We start from the raw sequence: 20,295 nt of genomic DNA, 5'->3' as shown, positions 1-20,295 counted from the left end.
ATGGGTCACATTTTCACTCTGTTTTCTCGTCCTATTTGGTAGTAAACAAAAAACATTAAAAACAATTATAAAACCTTATCCTCACGACACCCATAGACCGTTGATAATTGCGCAAACGAATTTTGGGATATTATGTTCTAAAGGTTTCCCATCTTACCCCATAGAATTATATTATATTAATAGTTAGCAGTTGGCGTGTGTTTTAGTTTTCAGATCTTACAATTTAAACAACTCATTAGTGACCACTGGGTTAGAGCAATTAATGTCCTTGCGCAAGACTTTTAACAGTTTTACCTCCAGCCCTATGGGATCACTAATATTTTGTTCAGGGTAAAACTCATATATAGTACGTCGGGGGAAGATGGGACAACTTATCATTCTATTTTCTCGTCCCAATTGGTAGTAAACAAAGAACAATCAAAGAATTATTAAACCGTATCCTCACGACTCTCATAGACTGCTGTTAATTGTTTAAAACACGATCAGGATATTTGGATATTATGTGCTAAAGATGTCCCATCTTGCCCCGCCCTACTATATTATTTATAAATAAAAAAGAGACATGTATTTTTCTACACGTATAGTCTGTATGACTTTTGTTGCTTTCTTTTGTAGTATTATGGGGTAAGATGGGACACCTTTATCTCATAATATTCAAATATTCTGATCGTTTTTTAAGCAACTAACAACGGTCTATGGGAGTCGTGAAAATACAGTTTTATAATTCTTTGAATATTCTTTGTTTACTAAATGGGACGAGAAAATAAAATGAAAAGGTGTCCCATCTCCCCCAGCTGCTATATCATATGTATAAAGCATCCATATTTTCTTAAACCTCTCTATAAAACTGACCATTATTTCTAATCTGACCATTTTTGTAAAGAAACCACTAAAACCCAGCGACACTGGATTTCTACCTGTATTATGAATTCAAAACTTTAGCTCTTGGCTTAATATAATTTTCCCAGCTGTGGTATCAATTACACACCTTACGCTTTCATCTTAAAGCAATTACCATATTTAACGTAAAATTAGACTAATTTTAACGCGAGTCTGTATCACAAGTATGTAATTACAGTTTAATAAATATTAATACACCGACCGCCCATAAATTTAGTATAACTGTTAGCTAAACTACTAAAGCGTCGAACTAAAGCGATTTTAAAGTCCTAGTTTTTACCCAAACTTTGTAAATATGCATTTTTTAAAAAATCGAAAACGAAACTGAAAAGAAATAGCGGTATTTTTTTAAATTTCATGATATTTTTTCATATTTTTAGCCAGAACATTCTATCTATGTTTTAATAGCTAATACATCTTACTAGCATTGTGCGGAAACAATCTATACTTGCTGACAAACAAACTGTTTTGTCTCGTCATAGTTAGACTGTTGATGCAAACTGGACAACAAAGCGTCGAGCAGGATTTGTGATGTCACATCCGTTGCGTAATTGTCACACACAGTGTGTTGCAACTCGCGCGCTCATACACTGCAGTGCGTTTATCGGGTAATAATAAACACATATATATATTTATACATGGTAAAAATATTTGTGTGTGGGAACTTGAGTGGCTTATTCATGGTTGCCACTCCCATGCCCACAGTCGATTTGTCTATATAGACCAGAGCGTAAGGGTTCGAGGCTCGACGCTGCTATTGCGGACGGATAAGCCTTTTGACATTTAACGGCAACTGCTCCAACTTAGTGGTAACTACTAACTAATGAGTTGTATAAATTATCAGCCATATAAAAATCAATCACCCACAAAGTTACATACGTGGTAACTTGTATGCTGGCACAAGGTGTATGAAACAGAACACCCGTGTTATATGCCGTTTGTCCGTGTTACGCAAAATAAGCAAGTTACATTCATTCACAACGGTTTGACGAAAACAGTTCAATTTAAACATAAACTTTATTCCTATTACTTTAAGAACTACAAATACACGTGTTATCCTACATTTCAATCTACTGTAACCCACCAAAATACAATTAATTGCACGTGAAAACATAAAAACGGATAAAACGCAAAGAAAACTTGCAGCGGCAAAATTGCAATTGCGCTGTCAATCAAATAAAATGGGCGGAGTCATAAGAGAGGGGGCGTAATGCAGTAACTGGTACATTATAACACAATAATATGGTATGTGTGCATCTGATATTAATTGTGGGCCATTTTAACTGGGCTTCCAGTAAATGGGTCATTTCTAAATATGCATTTTAGTTCATTTGCTTTGTAGAATCATAACATTTAAGGGCTTATATGGGTAATGGACCAACTCTGGTCTAAATCTCAGGTTTCATGGCATGCCACACTGCTGCACCTCACCCATATAGAATAGAATGTGCATATACAATGTTGGGGTAATGGGCCAACTCTGGTCTAAATCTCAGGTCCCATGGTATGCCTCGCTGTAGGACCTCACCCATATGGAATAGAATGTGCATATAGAATGTTGGGGTAATGGGCCAACTCTGGTCTAAATCTCAGCTCCCATGGAATGCCTCACTGCTGTACCTCACCCATATAGAATATAATTTAAAGGTCTTACACAGTATTAAAATAGGGGGAAGCTTCTATAAAGGTAAAGGGGGTTCAATACACAAACAGTTTACATTAGATAAGTTTCAGTGAAAATTGTGACCAAATTTCCTATGTCGTTAAAATTGAAACAACTAAGAAACTGTTATAGTAGTGTGAGGTAAGATGGGACACCTTTAGCACCAAATATCCAAATATCCTGATCATGTTTTTTAAACAATTAACAACGATCTATGGGAGTTGTGAGGATACGGTTTTATAATTCTTTGGATGTTCTTTGTTTACTACTAAATGAAACAAGAAAATGGCATGGAAAGGTGTTCCATCTTCCCCACCCTGCTATAAAAAGATACATGTTTGGAATGAATAAAATTCGGGTTTTAATTTTAAGATTTTATAACGTCTATAAAGTTATATTGAGAGGAAAAATATATAGAATGAAAATGTAATCAGTTCAAATGTTTTAAAATTAATAAATATTTGAATGTTCATTCATGTATATGACATCAGAAAGAATTATTGTAGAGTTTTAGAATAAGATAAATGTTTATTATGAGTCATTGGTTGCCTTCTTACATCACAATGACAAGAGTATTATGACATCATAGAAGACCAGAGTAGTTCAAATAATAAGCAGTTGTAGCAATAGCAATGAAACACAACAGAATAACCAGCCAGATCGAGAAAAGTGCTAAAAATAAAAAAAAAACTTTATATATCTCTGTAAAAGTGCTTTAAACATATCCTGTGCGTAAATATTATACTGTAATATAAAATTAAACTTATTTATTTGCAACTCAATGTACGTAACTTATTCATCATCATATGGCGGAGCAATGACAGTCGTTCTAACACGGTGTTCTGTTTCATAAACCTCCGCTTACGAGTTACCACGTATGTTACTTTGTGTTAAATTTTTAAATATATTCCAGAGGTATTTTTTAATCTTAAGATTTTTGGTGCTACCGAATTTATGCCATTTTTTTGTGCATTTTGTGCAAAAATGTGTTTGTGAGCAAATAACTAATAATAACCGATATATTATTACATCATAAAGTTACTTATGACATCACCTCTGCTTTCCAGCTTGGTAAGTTGGCAAGTACAATCAGCAGACACAGATACGATTGCCGTGTCATAATCACCCATTGTTACGCGGGATAATGGGGATTCTTTCACAAACGATAGTGATGTCACAAAGATGCTATGAACGTTCTTTACGTGTTTGGCGCACTGAAAAATATTGAAATCTTTTATTAGTTAATGTTTTGATAATATTGCTAGTGTACATTATAGGAGATTGCAAAGTATTGGAGGTTTAAAGCTATATTTTGGGCACATATTACATGCAGACACACACACTTTAGTCTGTCTGCTTATCCACACACTGTAATAGCCTCAGTAACCCAACATAAAGTAAAATTACTCTGCATCATATATAACACATAACAAACCACAACCCACCTGTAAATTGAATGAAATATAAATCCCCACTGAGCCATCCATGAACCCCAAGCCAACAAACACACCATCATCACTGTATGGAGGATAAGGTTAATGAGAAGACGTGGTTTGTAAGATATAATAGTGTAGTTACAGGTTAAACAGAATTTCCTGATGGGGTTCAGGTTTTGTAAATGCTGTCAAAGGCTTAATTTAATAACTTTTGTAAAACAGCTCTTCTGGCATTTATGTGCGTACAGATGCTTTAACGGCCTATACATGTTGTTTTTAAGGGAGTTGATGTCACTCGAAAGTGCAAAATATTAAAATAAATGCCAGAGGAGCTGTTTTACAAAGCTAGTGTAATGTGCCTGGCATCAACAGTTCATGAAGTCCACAATTATGATGAAACAATTAAGCTTTGGTTAAAATATAAAGCTTTATAGTTTTAATAATATGCAAATCTGATCCACACATTGGTTACTAATCAATTATACAACAAACAATACAAGTTATAACAAAACAATGGTTATTATGACCTCACAGCTAGTGCAGATATTGCTTCATGTCCCGTGTTTTGGACGATGGCAGGTTCCAAATTCCCCGTCTCTTTCCCCTCGCTGTTTCGTCGTTTCGCCCACTTTGTGATGCAACAATGAACCTTATTGTTGGGGTCTCGCTTGATCGGAACGTGAGTCGTGAACAAACGAAGTTTGTCAGGGGATTCTGGGACCAAACCAAATCTGGTGGATGTTTAGTTGGTGTGGGTTTATGCTTCGTAAAACTACTAAAAAACAAACTAAAACTGACAAATATATATTGACAAATATATTAACTTAACAGCTTTGTGCTTACAGCCAGTAATCGAAGAAAATAATATTTGTTTTTTAAAATTTTTCCTAATTTTTTCTTTAATGGCTGCGCCACTGGGCGTATGGGTCCTTGGGCAAGACACTTAACAAGAATTGCCCCCACTTAGTGGTCATTAATGGGTGTTGGGGTAATCGGCCAACTTTTGTCTAAATCTTAGGTCCCATGTCGTAAGATCCTTATATCTTATACACAGTGGCGCAGCCAGAAAAAAAAATAAGGGGGGGGGTTTTAATCAAAAAATTTAAAAAAAATGTTGTTATAATTTTTTTTTCTGAAGTTTTTTAAAATTTTTATTTGGTTTAAAAGGGGGGTCGTAACCGCCTGAACACCCCCACCCGTGGGTGCCACTGCTTATACATATATGAGGTATTCCACTATCACATTACTCACCTGCAATTCCTGAACCTAAAATTTCTTGATATCATCTTCATGTTCCAAATCACGTGAAGTTCCATTGTTTTATGACCACTAGAGGCATCCCAGAGAAAAGCTTTGCCGTCTCTTGATACTGATACTATCTGTATAACATTTCTATGGAAATAGATCTCTACACGATTTCTATATTATGCTATGACATTTCTATGTGATACATCAGTATATTATTTCTATGATGATCATTCCTTCATAAGATCTCTATAGTAAAATTAAAAAAAAACATTTTGATTTTATTCAATTTTAAAAACAAACTATTTAATTTAAGATACAAAATTAACAATTCTTACAGTTTAACCCAGGCCCAGTAACCACTGATAGCCAACCCCTAGTGTGAGGGCTTCAATTTCAAACAACACCATTATGTAATAATAATGAACATTGTCCCCACCTGTGACGCATCATTTGTGATATCTATGTCAGTGATGTCATCTTTGTGACCTTTAGAATCAAATATTTGTTCTTTGGAAGGAAGCTGGGGATTGTGGGGTGATTATGTCATAATAGGCATTGTTTAAAAATAAAGGAATATATATTTATATAAATATCTGTCATATAAATACATAATACATGACAGAGAAATCACATTTCAGCATATTTTTTCATAACATATAAAAAAGTTGTATCATGTATGTGCAATATCATGCAATGTGAATAATCTGTTTTACATGTTTTTAGTTTTATAGAAATCATATTAAATATTCATTCATTGGCTATGGTTATTTTAATTAAACCAAAAAATAAAGACTATGTTAAATCTTAGACCTATAGAAATCATATTAACCCACCTTCCAAGCCCTCAAGTGGCCATCCGATGCTCCAGCAACGAGGAGGGAACCGTTATGACTTAGTCTCACAGCAGTCTGGAAGAAAAAGTTGAAAATATTCGTTGGTTGGTGGAAGTTTAAATACACATAAAATAATAAGCACAACTGTGGTCAAATGGCCAACTCTGGTCTAAATCCCAGGACACATGGATTTTCAAAGGTGTCATACACCATTTCATGGGTGTGATACTTTTTATTGAAAATTTTATGCAGCTTCCAAAAAAGATGTGTCTGTTGTACAATATGTTTTTGACAAGCTTGCAGCATGAACATAATTTAACTTGAAGAATACATGAACAACAATGAATATGACATGACAAACCTGTGTCCCTTTATCTCCAGTAGCTGTATCTATGTGATGTAACAATGAGGTTTTGTAACAAACTTCACCAGGGGACTCCTTCTTCTCTTCTTTTCCTTTTTTCCTTTTTTTTAAACCTGAAGCTGAAATGTGAGAGAGGGTATGCATATATTTAAAATGGGCATATATTTATTAAGATTTAATAGTGGGCATAAAATACTGTAGCTGTAGGTATACGTACTATGATTTGACAGTAAGCATAAGGAATATTGAAACTGCCCACGAAGCAGGCATTGCCCGACAGTGGGCATGAGGTGCAAAAATAACTCGACAGAAACCATGAAACAACCCAACCTTATACATACGACGACAATGAGCACGTTTAGCTAACCAGGACTTTGTACTTCAATAATGCATTGGTTAACAGTGAGCATGAGGTACACTGACTTACATAGCAGTTAGCATGAAGCACCAAGTATATGATTACACTAGTAATAACAGCACATACTTTTATAAACATAACCTCACCTGTTTGGTTCGTTTCACTTTCTTTACATTTTTCTTCTTTTATTGAAAATATTTTACAAGTTGCCCCCATACCTAATGCTACCAAATATTTGTCACTGTCCGTTATGCTGGGATGGCATTTGCAACCTGTGGGGTAAAAAACTTGTGTAATATAAACTTAAGGCCACACTATTTGTACAAAGTTGGTAATTCTAACTACTCTTACAGACCGTTTTACACAGTTCCAACAAAACAATAACCTTGAATTGGTTGCACCACTTTTCACAGGTGTTTATATAGGTTAGGGATGCACATTACAGAATAGTTAGGTATTCTAGGATTTCCTAGAATACTTTATTTCGAATCTAGAATTTCGAATCTTTTTATATTTATAAGGAAAATGAATTTTACGAACATAAGTCAGTTTATAGACTCTTTTATAGCAGCCTTGTTGGATCATGAGCTGTAAGATGATCAAAAATTGTACTATTGGGTAGTTTTTGCGTCATGAAACCTATAGCAGGCTATGAAAAGACGTTGCGTAACAAATACTCTCAAAAGTCCCACAAACACAAAAATATTTTTTTTCAAAATTATTAAGTTTTAAAAATTGTTAATATAGTTTATAAGGTGGTGTGTGATGACGTCCCTAAACAGAATACCGAATCCCGTAATTAGATTCGGATACAAAAGGATTCGCATCTCATGGATTCGAATCTGTAATGTGCATCCCTAATATAGGTTAAGTTGTATTTGACCAACACTTTAGTATTTTTATCAGCTAGGTTTACTAAGTGTCACCAAAACAATAACCTTGAATTAGTTGCACCACTTTTCACAAGTGTTTATATAACTTAAGTTTTGACTGACACTTCAGTATTTTTGACAGCTAGTTTTACAAAGTGTCAACAAAACAATAACCTTGAATTGGTTGCACCACTTTTCACAAGTGTTTATATAGTTTAAGTTTTGACTGACACTTTAGTATTATTGACAGCTAGTTTTACAAAGTGTCAACGAAACAATAACCTTGAAATCGTTGCCTAAAGTTTTCTTTATATAAGTTAAACGTGTAACTGTTTAGCATTATATATGTAAGTGTTTATAGTAAAATTTTCACCTTTCCCAACAGGAACAGCTGACATATTCATCACTGCATGTATCCCTGTATCTAGTTGCTCCAATGTGGTGGCTTCGCATTTTCGCTTCACTTTATTTACTTCAAGTAATTGCTAGGGGGATAAAAGGTATTAAAAAAAGATATTTCAATATATTTTTTTCAAACAGACAACATTTTTTTTGTTGATATTTAAGTGTTTTAAGAAGCAAACCTTGTGCTCACTGTCCATTAATATCGTTTTTTCTTATGGTTGACAATTTGGACAACCCATTAGAGACCACTGGGTTGGAGCAATTGCCGTAAGTGCACAATGAAACATAGGCCCCAATAGTCGGACCGACCAGCCTTGTTATAGGCATGCGCGCTGCTAACCAACTGTGCCGGGTGACACATCTCCCCCCTTTGCCTTTGTAGGCAATAAAACTTCCCAACCACCATAGGCACACCCCCCACCCACACCCACTTACCACACAGTTCTTAACTCCTGTCTTGGCAGCTCCTCCCCCTCCAGCTACTATGAACCTTGTCCCTTCTATACATTGGCAACAGTATAAAGGGAAATGCAGTTTACATAAGCCTACCATAGTTAACTATAAATCATATCTGCAACAAAGATTAAACAAATTAAAGAAATTGGCACCAGTGAAGAATCTTCAGATATGTTACATATTACCATTAAGCTGGTGGGAAGTGTTAGAGGTTGGTAGTTGGGGGTAAGCAGATAACATGGGGGGGGAATCTTCACTAGCATCAAGAAATAAATACTTGCATTTTACAATCAAGGCAGTAGTAGTAGAAAATCAATTAAAAAAATTAACACTTCAAAAATCATGAACAAAATGAACTGTAGGCTTAGAGGGTGATGGGGCAGCTGTGGTATTCATTTGAAGATCCCATAGCATGCCACACTGTAGGGTCTTACTCATATATATTACATTATGGGTATAAAGTGTTGGGGTAATGGGCCAACTATGGCTACACCCCAGATACCATGGCATGCCTCACTGTATGAACTTATAGAATAAATTGCAGGTGAGTTTTATATAAAAAAGTTTATACAAATTTATAAAAAAATTACAGTTTTAATGCATGTTTGATCAACCAATTTAAACTGCATAGAAGTTTACCAAAACAAAGTTTTAATACAGTTGAAAAAAAATCATTTTGAATATTTTTACATTTTGAGTTGCAGTTGTGAAATTAAATCACAAAAACACAGTAAACAAATTAGAGAAGAATATTTGTTAAATAATTGCTTAAATCACTGCATATTGTTAATGTTATTCGGATAGCATTTGAGGAAATTCAAAAAGTGTCAACAAAACAATAACCTTGAATTGGTTGCACCATTTTCACAGGTGATTATATAAGTTAAGTTGTATTTGACCGACACTTCAGTATTTTTGACAGCTAGTTTTACAAAGTGTCAACAAAACAATAACCTTTGAATTGGTTGCACCACTTTTCACAGGTGTTACTATAAGTTAAGTTGAATTTGACCGTAACTTCAGTATTTTTGACAGCTAGTTTTACAAAATCCCAGGTTAGGACTGCCTACCCTGCCACCCCAGGTTTGGCGACAATTATATCACAAAATCTAATCAAACATTGGAAAATACTATTTGTTGAATATTATATAAACCAAAATAAATGTATACAACCAATTCAAAGTTATCATTTTGCCAATACAATGTTTATTTATTTATTGTAGAATATCTTGAGAAACATGCGGTCGACCAGTTGACTTGGAATCGCTTTTACAGCGCTTGCATATTTCGTCCACCATGGGATAAATAAATATGATCTCCGTGTTGTACCAGCTGTCATAGAATTTAAAGAATTTTTGTAAAATTTATTGTAAAAAAATAGAAAATATTTTATATGGTTGCTTGGACAGGACACTAAATTGATAAAACCCAGTGATCACTAAGAAGTTGTCCCAATTGTCAGCCATACATTAATCAATCGCCTACACAGTTATCCATGGTTACTTCACTAACTTGTAAGCGGGCATGAGGTGTATTAAACAGAACACAGGTGTTATAACGACTGTCGTTGCCCCGCCATGTGAGGATAAATAAGTTACATACATGGTAACTTGTAAGCGGGCATGAGGTGTATTAAACAGAACACCCATGTTATAACGACTGTCATTGCCCCGCCATGTGAGGATACATAAGTTACATAGGTGGTACCTTGTAAGCGGGCATGAGATGTATGAAACAGAACACTTGTGTTATAATGAATGTCTTGTCCCGCGGGTTTAGGTTCATTTGTCCTTGTGCAAAACCATAAAATACGTGCACAAGGTGTATATGAAACAGTTACCTTTAATAATCTGTGCAGCAGTATCATCTATTGGGTTGCCTTTCATGTTTACTTTATCTGGACTGGAATCATAGTTTAACTTATTAAACTAAACTTACAAGAATTAACCAGCAGCGAAACAAAGATTGAATATCGATATCAAACACCCATGACCCATTTGCTACAAACATTTTGATTATTTATTTAAAAAAGAACTTCTTGTTGTTTTTACATAACTTTGGACATAAATAAATGTAATTGTTAAATTTAAAAATTTGGTTTCTTAATTTGAAATTATTAAATTTAAAATTTTTATTAAATTTGAAAAAATAAAATTATTAATTGTATAATATTTCTTTTGTTTCTTACAAAATCAAGCATTTTTTAATTAAACAAAGTATAGAAATCTTACAATTTGCTCCATCTGCTTCGATCAGTTTCAATGGGTCCCATCATGCAGATAGTGATGGAATATGGGTCCCTTTCACTTGCCATCATTTCAAGTCTTAAACTCGCATAGAAGTGATTCAATGAGGCTTTGGTTGCCCCGTATATTGCAGTGTTTATTGTAGGGACATGACCTGGGGTATAACAATAGGATTTACTTGTGTGGATATTAACTGTTTAACAACTGGTTCCTCGGGTGATCTATTCTATGTGGGTGAGGTCCTTGTTATGAAATTTAGACCACAATTGTTAGACATAGTTTTTAGGCCACAGAGGGATTTAGGCCAGTGTTTAGGCCACAGTTGGTTCATTATCCAAACACCAGTAAAAGCACTATTTGGATTATTGTACTAAGTGAGGCCCTGCACAGTCGCACACCAAGCCAAAGTTTGCCAATTACCCCAACACCCAGGGTGCTACAACCTATTAGTGGCCACTCGAGTGCCCCATGACCATGACCACTAATGTCAACAACTTAAAACCTAAACTTTAGTATAGAAACATATTCCATTTTATATAAGTAGTTTGCCCATCTCCCTCCAAAATGATACCTGTTTTAAAAACTACACAAACACATATTCCCATTTAATCCAACCCAAAAATCCACATAACCCACCAGCCAGTGATGAAACAACAATAAGGTTCCCATTTGATTCCGTTAGATGAGGAATGGCGTGCGTGGATAGATGGATGTAACTCACATAGTTTACAATAGCTGAACTGTAAAAATCTTGATTAATCAGTTATTCAGGTTAAGGTTAATATAAAACAAGATTTTTTTGTGTAAAAAGATAGCGAGCATGAGGTGCAAACCACATAGATAACAATCGCTTGGCTCAAAGGGAAATATCTTGGTTTAAATGGTCTAGCGCCATAATTTGTTATTTGTATGAAACTAGTAGGTTTTAGACAGTAAGGGCTAAATGTTTGATAGTGAGCATGATGTGCTTATAAATGATAATAAGAATGAGGTGTGCGAAATTAACAGTGAGCATAAGGTGCCTAAATAGACAGAGAGAATGAGATATACGAACACTCACTTTTGAGCATAATCCAAATTAAACTGTGAATTGTTCCACATCCCAGGATGGTTCAACCCAGTTACGTGGTTTAATACAAGTTGGTCTAAACCACCTGTGGAGTATACATGAACAATACATTAACAATATATACATAAGGGGGTATGGTGGAAAATATCAACACTTATTTATCAAACTTATTTATCTCTCTTCCAAAACATGAAACTAAATAGTAAATACAAGTAGTAAAACACTATCAAAACTCTTGTAAATTGGCTCAGTGGTCCCCTACGTGCTATGACAACAGGATATATTTAAACGGTAAACATGTTATTTCCATGCACTCCTAATCTCACACTCCAGCCTGAAATTGTTATATAGAATAAAGACAGGAACTTATTTCCACAAAGCTATAAAACTAGCATCATAGGCACCAAAAATTTTAAAATGCAGGGGAGGCCGGATAGTTAGGATTGCATTTCTATCGAACAAATTTGATCGCTATGTTTACTAATTAATGCAGTGCAGAAAACCTCAGGGTTCACCTGCCTACCCTGCCACCCCAGGTTTGGCGCCTATAAACGTACCTAACAAAGCAACTGCATCTTTCACCACATTCTTAACTTGTTCAATATCAGCCATATCGGCAACAATATAATCCACAGATGTCGCACCAGCTTTGCGGCATTTTGCTGCAACCTAAAATAATGTTAAGGTTGTTAGAAGATCCCAATATTAGAACTACTAATGATACCACAAGGTTTATTGACACCACAAACTACTGACTAACAATAAACACCATGTAGACCATGCTCCTAGCCCGAACTTTCATTTAGGAACAGGATTAGACCCAACTTTTAATAAACAAACAGACCTTGGCTCTCGGCTTTGTATATTTTAGAGGTGAATTGTTTGTTAAGTGGTGAAAAAAATAACGGTCGTAAATACGTTAAAACAAATGTAGGTTATTTTATTGATAGAGCAGGGGTCCCAGGTGTTGAGTGTTTCTGAAGGGGCCACGAACCATGAAAAAGCAACAGCAAAAAATAAACAAAACTGGGTTCCGGAAATAACACAATTTATTTAAAAGCATAAGAACAGCCCCCTTAACACCCCCAAAAAAAGAAGAAGTTGTCGCCTACTTCTTTTAGTTTGTCTTCTCTTCGTGCAGTTATGACGATCTTGGCCCCACTTTGTGCATACTGTGTCGCAAGTTCCTCCCCTATGTTCTGGCTTGCACCGGTTATCAAAACTCTCTTGTTCTTTAATATACCTGGTGATGTAATAATAAGTGAATGTAACTATTTATCCTCATGTAGCAAGAAAACGACTTTATGGGCTTTATGTAACTTTATGGGTGATTATTTTTCTCTATGGCTGATAATATAGACAACCCATTACTGGTTACTGGGTTGGAGCAATTTCTGTTAAGTCTCTTGCCCAAGGACACATACAGCCACTGAACCACAATGGTAGCAGCATGACGCTTTGAATCTGTAACCTCTGTGCTGAATGCAGGCGATCTAACCACTTTAATGAACATTATGACATTACATGAGTTAATTATGACATCACATGAGTTAAACATGACATCACATGAGTTAATTATGACATCACATGAGTTAATTATGACATCACATACCCGTGTCATAATCATCAGGTTGTATGAACGAATATGTCACAATGGCTACAATTATTACAAACAATGCCTTGAAACAATAACTCATTCTTGTGTTCTAAAATATAAAGGAATGTGTTATGAACAAATAATAGGAAATCAGAAATTATAAAATCACAGCAATAAACTCGCTTCAAAAATTTCGCAAAAAAAGACATAAAAAATAACATTAAATAATTATATATTCACTTTATAATGTTTTATATATACTTGAAAATTTTGTAATCATAGTATTTTGTTACATACAAACAGTCAGGAAAATACAGCTTCATATATAATAAAATGTCAACCCGTTGGTGCCAAACATTAAAATTCGGGGTAGAGATGGCTGATTAATTGCTGACCAACGTTACAAATTTATTTTATTGGTTAGGATGCTTACTGATTAATACAGTGCACAAAACTCCAGGGCAGGGATGCGTCTGTCCACCCTGCCACCCCAGGTTTGGCGCCTATCATTGCATGCCGATTTTGTCCTATGGTTTGGCACATATGTACCAAACATGGTGTAGTAGGGCAGGCAGGCTAACTAGTCCTGGAGTTTTGTGTACTGTAACAATCAGTACCAGGTTTGGTGCATATAATGTGCCTGCAAATTTCTCCTATGGTTTAGCCTTGATTAAATATATTGGTATACCATTGCTCATTTTGTTCGTTGAAACACCAGATATTAAAATCTCCCCACGTCCTAACATAACATGGGAACAATAGGGGATTGTAAAACTTAATTTCAACTCTAGATTTGCCTCAGGAAGAACATAATGTTCAGATACGGGCAATAAACAAGATTCTAGAGTTTTAAAATCAACAAGAGCTTGGTTAATAAATAAACCAACATTTTTATGTCGGTTTATTGCTCTAATTGATAATTGATTTTGTTCCGAAGAAGGGTAAATATGCCTTGAATGTTCGGAGGCGGTCGATTTTTCGCTGGTTTCCAAAAAAACTAATGAATTTCCCACACATAACAACCAGGGGTGCTGCGTTTTTATTCCATAATCTGAGAAATTGATCGACAAGCCCCTCCACGACCATTCACAAAAACCGCTCTTGTAAAGAAGGAAGGGACAAGGTACAGAACTCTTCCAAAGCACCACAAATATTGTACACGGGCTCAATGTACTAGTTATAGGCTCAGCTTTTACAATCGTTCCGTCCTCCACTCCCCTATTTAAAAAGCATTGTGTTTGTTTCTGCCATGTCCACGTTGTTAGACTGAGGCACCAAATACTATTATTACTGATAGAAGTACCAACCATATTAGATTCTAAACCACCACCTAAGATCACCAACTCTGGGTCAAAATCATCAACAAAAACACAACATTTGGATGAAGCCATGGGTGGTGGAGAACTGTCAGATGTGAAAGGCTTAAGCGTCCATTTGCTTTGAATCGTATCATAAACATGAAGAGCGTTAGAAAAATGATCCAGTCCTGTGTTCCCAAATAAACTCGGTCTCGGCGGGTTCCTTCCACCAAACAGCAATAGATATTGTTTATAACTGCAGAAGCAACAGCTGGCTTTAGGTGGAGGTATCTTACCCTGACATACAGGTCTCGTCCATATTAAAGTATTCATATCAAGTTGGAATAAATCGTTAAAAAACGTATTATTGGATCCACTTCCCCCAAATACAAACAAAGATCTTACATAGTCATTGTAGCAAACTGAATGATCACTTCTGTGCTTTGGATTATAAGTCGTATTCTCTTCTACAGTATACAGTTCAACTTCTCCACTTTTTAATCGTTTTTCAAGAACTGAGTTCAAGTTTTTTTCCACCCCTCTGATAATTCGATGCCACTTCTTACACACGAGGGCGGCAACATCAAATTCTTGGTAAGGACACAAAAAGCGGAAAATCTTTTCTAGAATTTCCTCTGGAAGTACGTCCATTACCGAAGGTTCAGCTACCATATCCATTATCAGAATCTTTAAAACAAAATACGAAATTGTTAAAGTTATTTTCCAAGGAAATTGAGTTTTTAACCCATAAACATGACCTCGTTAGGGATTTTTCAATATATCGAAATATAATAATAGCAATAAACATATTTTAAATTGTATTGAATTACTATTGCAATATTTTAGAAAAAAAATCGTAAGGCTTTTAGTTACTAGTTAGCAACACTTTTCTACAACATGATTTTTCATTTTAGTGAAAAAAAAATGCTTTAGATAGAAGTTAGAACACTATAACCAGATTTGCAGAATAATTATTGGCAATTTACAAATCCATAAATCATAAAAGACACTAATGAAGGAATGGGTTGAAATTCTTAAAAAAACAAACATTTAAAACCTGACAACCTAAATCCCAATTCCCGAACAAAAACACCAATGAATCACCTTCTCTATACAGTAGTGATCTGGTGCTACAAAAACATAACAGTCAAAAATAATGTCCAACCAACTGCTTAATAAGAGATACAGTAGAGTGGGGGGAGACGGGACACCTTTAGCACATAAAATATCCAAACATTCCGATTGTGTTTTAAACAATTAACAACGGTTTATGAGAGTCGTGAGGTTGTGGTTTCATTTTTATTTGAATGTTCTTTGTTTACTACCAAATGAAGCCAGAAAGTTGAATAAAAAGTGTCCCATCTTCTCCCACCCACTATATTCTATGTTACACTTACACACAAAACCTATAAGACACTTTCCACAGTCCACACACAACTAAAGCCAATAAAGAATATTGCATCCATTAAAATCAAAGGTATACGGCTAAGGCTTGTTTTATGCGAAAAATAAAAGAAGGAACAAATTTTTGCCATAAAAAATTGTAAACAACACCTAATTTAAAAAGCAGGGCACATTTTTGAGATTTTTTCTTAAAATATTCATTTATTTTGATTTGTACCCTTTCTGTTTCCAAGCTTTTACAAGTTTAGAAGCACAGAACAATGAATACGCATGCATTAATATGGTTAATACCACAAATATATAGTTTAATACTGAAAGCGGCATTTTAAACAATGTTGTTTGTGAAGGATTCGTAAAATTTAACCAGGCTTTGTATAACAAAGCTGGTACTAAAGTTGCAAGTGAGAAATAAATATAAATCGACATTTGTGTAGCTTTGTTTTTATGCAAAGACGAATACCCAATGAAGGTTATAAAGGGTGCTAACATGTAAACGTATTGCCAAACTTCAACTTGGGGAAGATCCACGTTCAGGAACCTTATTTCCAAGTCTTCTTGCATGATATGAATCAGGACTACAAGCATTGGCAAAAATGAGAGCAGAAATAGAGTCTTTATGGTCGATTTTAGGCTCGCGCTTGTCTTGTATTGCGAAGCAACTTTCTCACGGAAGGAATGATCGCTACCGTCCGAACCGGCCACTGTTTTTCCGCTGTAACTTGACATTTTGAAAAAACTATCAAAAACCGAACAAAATGACACCGAAATATATGTATACTTTGCTTTCTTCGTTAAAAATTTGCAGAAATCTTGCAGAAAATAAAAAGCAAACGTGTGACAACATAGAAATACTGTTAAAATTGCAAATTACGATCTCTATGTTGTTTACATGCCATAGATATCGTAAACAGGTTATATTTGGGGATCAAAATATTATTTTATTTGCTTCTGTAGCAATAACCACACAGCACACACAATTAAAAATGTTTTATGTATTGCATGAATATTAAAACAAACTAATAGATGTAGCTTGCTCTACAACCAGAACTTTCTGATAGACTATGACAGTTTCGTTGCACAGTGATACTGAGGTGGTTTATATAAAAGCAAGCCAACTTTAAAGTGTCAAGTTTTGACAGCCTCGTGTCGCTAGGCACCCATGGTAGACTTTGCTTGAGTGTTTCAAACGCTCTGCTTAGAACTCGCATCCTTGATCGCTCCCGGAAATTTGCTGCATTCCTGCCGGGTTCCGAGGCTTCCAATCTTCGCCGTTTTGTGCTCATTTTCCCGATGTCACGTCGCGCGCGTTTTCGGTTACTTGGTTCTATAATTTTTTCAGTTTCGTCGCGTGTTTCGAGTTTGGTTCTATCTTTGACGTCACAATTTGTGCAAGACCTTCCATCAACAATAGATTCCTCACAACGTAACAATACGTCATCATATTCTACGTCACAATCGCTTAAATCGAACACGTCATAGTCGATATTAGAACACAATTGAACGAAATCTTCAGGGAGAATATCATCGAAGAACTTCTCTTCCAAATTTGTGTTCATGATTTGATAAAACTTTATAAGTTTTTCACTTTGCAGTTAATTCCCTTTTCGTTGTTTTATTTATTCTGATCTTCGCTATTGTATATGAAGAGATAAAAAAATATGTTGATACCAATATATCCTCAGTATCCTGCGAATACGGCTCTTCACAACAAGCACGCATTATATATATATATATATATAGGTAACACGGTGGGCGTGAGAAGTATACACGATAAAGTAGAAAAGCGGAAATAATGTCTACTCTACACGTGTTTCGTCACAATATAACATCAATACGTCTCGCGATACGTCTGTTCATGACGTCACAAGGAATATTGTTACGACTCCAAGAAAATTTAATAATTCCAGAATTACGCTGAGTTAGGTCTCGTGTAAGAACAATAGCCATTGTTGACCATTGTTTATTCACAAAGGTCGAAACCTTTAACACTCCCAAGCTGTCCAGGAAGACCTACCGCGACAGTGTTGAACAATTTATTTTGTTATCATTTCCATCGCAGCTATACCTACAGTACTGTATACAGAATAAATGTCACTTATTTATTCTCGCGTGGCGAGACAACGGCGGTTCTTATAACACGACTGTTCCCCGTTGGGAACTTTGTGGGTGATTATTTTTTTCTTTATTTTTTTTATTTAATGTAAGGTTGACAATTTGGACAACCAATTAGTGACCACTGGGTTGGAGCAATTGCCGGCAGAATCGAGCCTCGTACCCTCTGGGCTGGTGGCAAGGAATACACCTAGTCTTGATTTGGACATCACTGAGACGGAAATTTAGCGACACGTAATAAACGGTCATTGTTTCAACATAAGGGACACTGTCAGTCACTTACTGATCCTTGCAGGTAGGGAACGTCACCTTATGCTCCCTGTCGACTTATTAAAAGTAGAAAAATAAAGATTAACATCTCATTGCATACTACATATGGTATTTGGCTCCATATAGACCTCATGCTCACTGTCGAGTTAGGATACTTTCATGTTTATCCTTGGGGCGGAAAACCAAGACATTTAATTAATGGTTGTTGCACATCATATATCGTGTAATACACACACCTCATGCTCACTGTCAAGTTGCCGAATATAAAACATATTTTTAATCCTTTAGTTATACAGTAGGATGAGGGAAGATGGGACACCTTTTCGTTCTATTTTCTCGTCCCATTTAGTAGTAAGAACATTTAAAGAATTATAAAACCGTATTCTCACGACTTCCACTGACCGTTGTTAATGGTTTAAAACACGATCAGGATAATTAAAAAAATTTGTGCTAAAGGTGTCCCATTTTCACCCACTGTACTATATTTAGTATCCTTCAATTATAATAAAACCGGCCCCACTAGCTGTATGCTTGTAGTTAAACATCTCCTACTATCATTTGTGTTTATTATAAAGACAATATACATTATTTACAAAACAAAGAACATAAATCCCAACAAACATTGTGTTACCCCCTTCACTTGGTGTGTTATACAGTCACCATAATTCATTTGTTTCACAACAATCAGATATTACGAATTCACAAAGGGTGGTGTTGGTCACGCAACAAACTATTGTCCAACCCAGGAGTTTGAAAATGGATCTGGAAATTAAAAAATGTGTTTGTTAAAAAATTAAAGAAATGCTCGACGCTGGTATTATTGTTGGTGTGTGTGTCACCAACGGGTTGTCTAAATTGTCAGTTATACAGGATAACAAAAAGTAACAAGCGTGGTAACTTGTAAGTGGGCACGAGGTGTATAAAACAGAACACTCGTGTTATAACAACCAACGTTTTCGGGCTTTACAAGGATAAATAAGTTACATTCATTCATTTAAGTGGCAAGCAGGCATGAGGTGTATGAAACAAAACAAGAACACCCATGTTATAACAACTGTTGTTGCCCCGCCACGCAAGGATAACTAAGTTACATTCATTAACTCAATATTGATTGGTTGTTTTAAATTTGAACCATCCAATGAGATACCTTGTTTCCCTGGTTGGTATTTGAACCATAAAACATAAACTTTGATTGGTTGTCAGTTTGTTGGAAATGGCGCTCATGGATTATCCCCGAGACTGCAGATTGTCCCGAAGTACTTCCAGTGCTAAGTAGACCGGGACGGACTCCTTGCTGCTACAAGTGGTGAAAAAATGATTCATTAAAAAAGTTGCGCGTTAAGTTGAATAGTTTTGTTTTACATGTCAGGGAAAAAACAAAACGCATTTAAAAAAGCGGGCAGTACAATAAACCCTTGGAATTACTGTATTAATCAATTAACAATATAAACAATAAGGTTCTATCAGTTTCACAGGATTGTGAGCTTTTATAAAGGTTTGGTACCCACTACCCACGCAAAAGGTGTACTGCCCGCACACATAAATTACCAGCACTGAGCTACAGGACATATTAGGTTTTTACCTTTACTGTGCCAACCCCATGTATACTACTATGAATGTAATAAATGGAACTTATTTTATCCTTCCATGGCTGGAAAACGACAGTCGTTATAACACGGGTTTAACACCTCGTGCCAGCTTACGAGTTACCATGTATGTTACTTTGTGGGTGATTATTTTTTTGAGATTTTTTATTTTTTTTAT

The 20,295-nt window shown here is 35.4% G+C and overlaps 5 protein-coding genes across 7 annotated transcripts in view; all 5 read right to left on the bottom strand.

Moving 5' to 3' along the window:
- Nucleotides 1–1,898: 1,898 nt before the first annotated feature.
- Nucleotides 1,899–8,655, bottom strand: LOC100183888 (prolactin regulatory element-binding protein-like). The gene is made up of 11 exons (XM_026834940.1): nt 8,515–8,655; nt 8,048–8,159; nt 6,949–7,074; nt 6,442–6,563; nt 6,081–6,155; nt 5,684–5,767; nt 5,251–5,378; nt 4,527–4,730; nt 4,009–4,081; nt 3,618–3,777; nt 1,899–3,235 (listed from the first exon to the last, which is right to left on the bottom strand). Exons 1-11 carry the CDS (start codon nt 8,629–8,631, stop codon nt 3,147–3,149), a joined length of 1,290 nt encoding a protein of 429 aa, XP_026690741.1. The 5' UTR covers nt 8,632–8,655; the 3' UTR covers nt 1,899–3,146.
- On the bottom strand, nt 8,652–13,572 carry LOC100176102 (hydroxysteroid 11-beta-dehydrogenase 1-like protein). Its single transcript, XM_009860745.3, has 8 exons — nt 13,463–13,572; nt 12,963–13,093; nt 12,408–12,519; nt 11,842–11,935; nt 11,418–11,521; nt 10,767–10,935; nt 10,376–10,437; nt 8,652–9,867 (listed from the first exon to the last, which is right to left on the bottom strand). The coding sequence occupies exons 1-8, from the start codon at nt 13,545–13,547 to the stop codon at nt 9,746–9,748; spliced, it is 879 nt and encodes a 292-aa protein (XP_009859047.1). The 5' UTR covers nt 13,548–13,572; the 3' UTR covers nt 8,652–9,745.
- Nucleotides 13,573–15,433: 1,861 nt separating this feature from the next.
- Nucleotides 15,434–17,028, bottom strand: LOC100186310 (protein jagunal homolog 1-A). Of its 2 annotated transcripts, XM_018812463.2 has the most exons (2): nt 16,931–17,028; nt 15,434–16,899 (listed from the first exon to the last, which is right to left on the bottom strand). In XM_018812463.2, exons 1-2 carry the CDS (start codon nt 16,991–16,993, stop codon nt 16,351–16,353), a joined length of 612 nt encoding a protein of 203 aa, XP_018668008.1. In that variant the 5' UTR covers nt 16,994–17,028; the 3' UTR covers nt 15,434–16,350. The 2 variants fall into 2 exon arrangements, with proteins under 2 accessions (XP_018668008.1, XP_002127629.1); XM_002127593.5 differs by having other exon boundaries at nt 15,434–16,998.
- A 137-nt stretch (nt 17,029–17,165) lies between these two features.
- LOC113474373 (transcription factor 21-like) lies at nt 17,166–17,839 on the bottom strand. Its single transcript, XM_026835125.1, has one exon. The coding sequence runs from the start codon at nt 17,703–17,705 to the stop codon at nt 17,166–17,168; it is 540 nt and encodes a 179-aa protein (XP_026690926.1). The 5' UTR covers nt 17,706–17,839.
- A 1,241-nt stretch (nt 17,840–19,080) lies between these two features.
- LOC100186362 (transcription initiation factor TFIID subunit 6) overlaps nt 19,081–20,295 on the bottom strand; it is a 6,627-nt gene continuing 5,412 nt past the window's right edge. Inside the window, exons 11-12 of one of the 2 annotated variants that reach the window (XM_009860746.3) lie at nt 19,679–19,828; nt 19,081–19,293 (exon numbers count right to left, since the gene is read on the bottom strand). In XM_009860746.3, the coding sequence (XP_009859048.1) occupies nt 19,231–19,293; nt 19,679–19,828 (213 nt within the window). In that variant the 3' untranslated portion in view covers nt 19,081–19,230. The remainder of the gene's footprint in view (nt 19,294–19,678; nt 19,829–20,295) is intronic. The other variant, XM_026835090.1, reaches the window with a different exon arrangement.

Source organism: Ciona intestinalis, chromosome 7 (genome assembly GCF_000224145.3).
Source record: "Ciona intestinalis chromosome 7, KH, whole genome shotgun sequence".
Lineage (NCBI taxonomy): Eukaryota > Metazoa > Chordata > Ascidiacea > Phlebobranchia > Cionidae > Ciona > Ciona intestinalis.
This window is presented reverse-complemented; position numbering and strand designations above follow the sequence as displayed.

Coding starts and splice junctions, on each gene's coding strand:
- LOC100183888 (XM_026834940.1), bottom strand. CDS start 8,631: ATGGTAGGCTTATGTAAACTGCATTTCCCTTTATACTGTTGCCAATGT. Junction 7,075..8,047: donor AGCTGTTCCTGTTGGGAAAG/GTGAAAATTTTA, acceptor TTTACCCCACAG/GTTGCAAATGCCATCCCAGC. Junction 4,731..5,250: donor TTTAGGTTCAGGAATTGCAG/GTGAGTAATGTG, acceptor AACATCCACCAG/ATTTGGTTTGGTCCCAGAAT.
- LOC100176102 (XM_009860745.3), bottom strand. CDS start 13,547: ATGAGTTATTGTTTCAAGGCATTGTTTGTAATAATTGTAGCCATTGTG. Junction 11,936..12,407: donor AGATGCAGTTGCTTTGTTAG/GTACGTTTATAG, acceptor TATACTCCACAG/GTGGTTTAGACCAACTTGTA. Junction 10,936..11,417: donor TGTTGTTTCATCACTGGCTG/GTGGGTTATGTG, acceptor GTTATACCCCAG/GTCATGTCCCTACAATAAAC.
- LOC100186310 (XM_018812463.2), bottom strand. CDS start 16,993: ATGTTGTCACACGTTTGCTTTTTATTTTCTGCAAGATTTCTGCAAATT. Junction 16,900..16,930: donor AAATTTTTAACGAAGAAAGC/AAAGTATACATA, acceptor GTGTCATTTTGT/TCGGTTTTTGATAGTTTTTT.
- LOC113474373 (XM_026835125.1), bottom strand. CDS start 17,705: ATGAACACAAATTTGGAAGAGAAGTTCTTCGATGATATTCTCCCTGAA.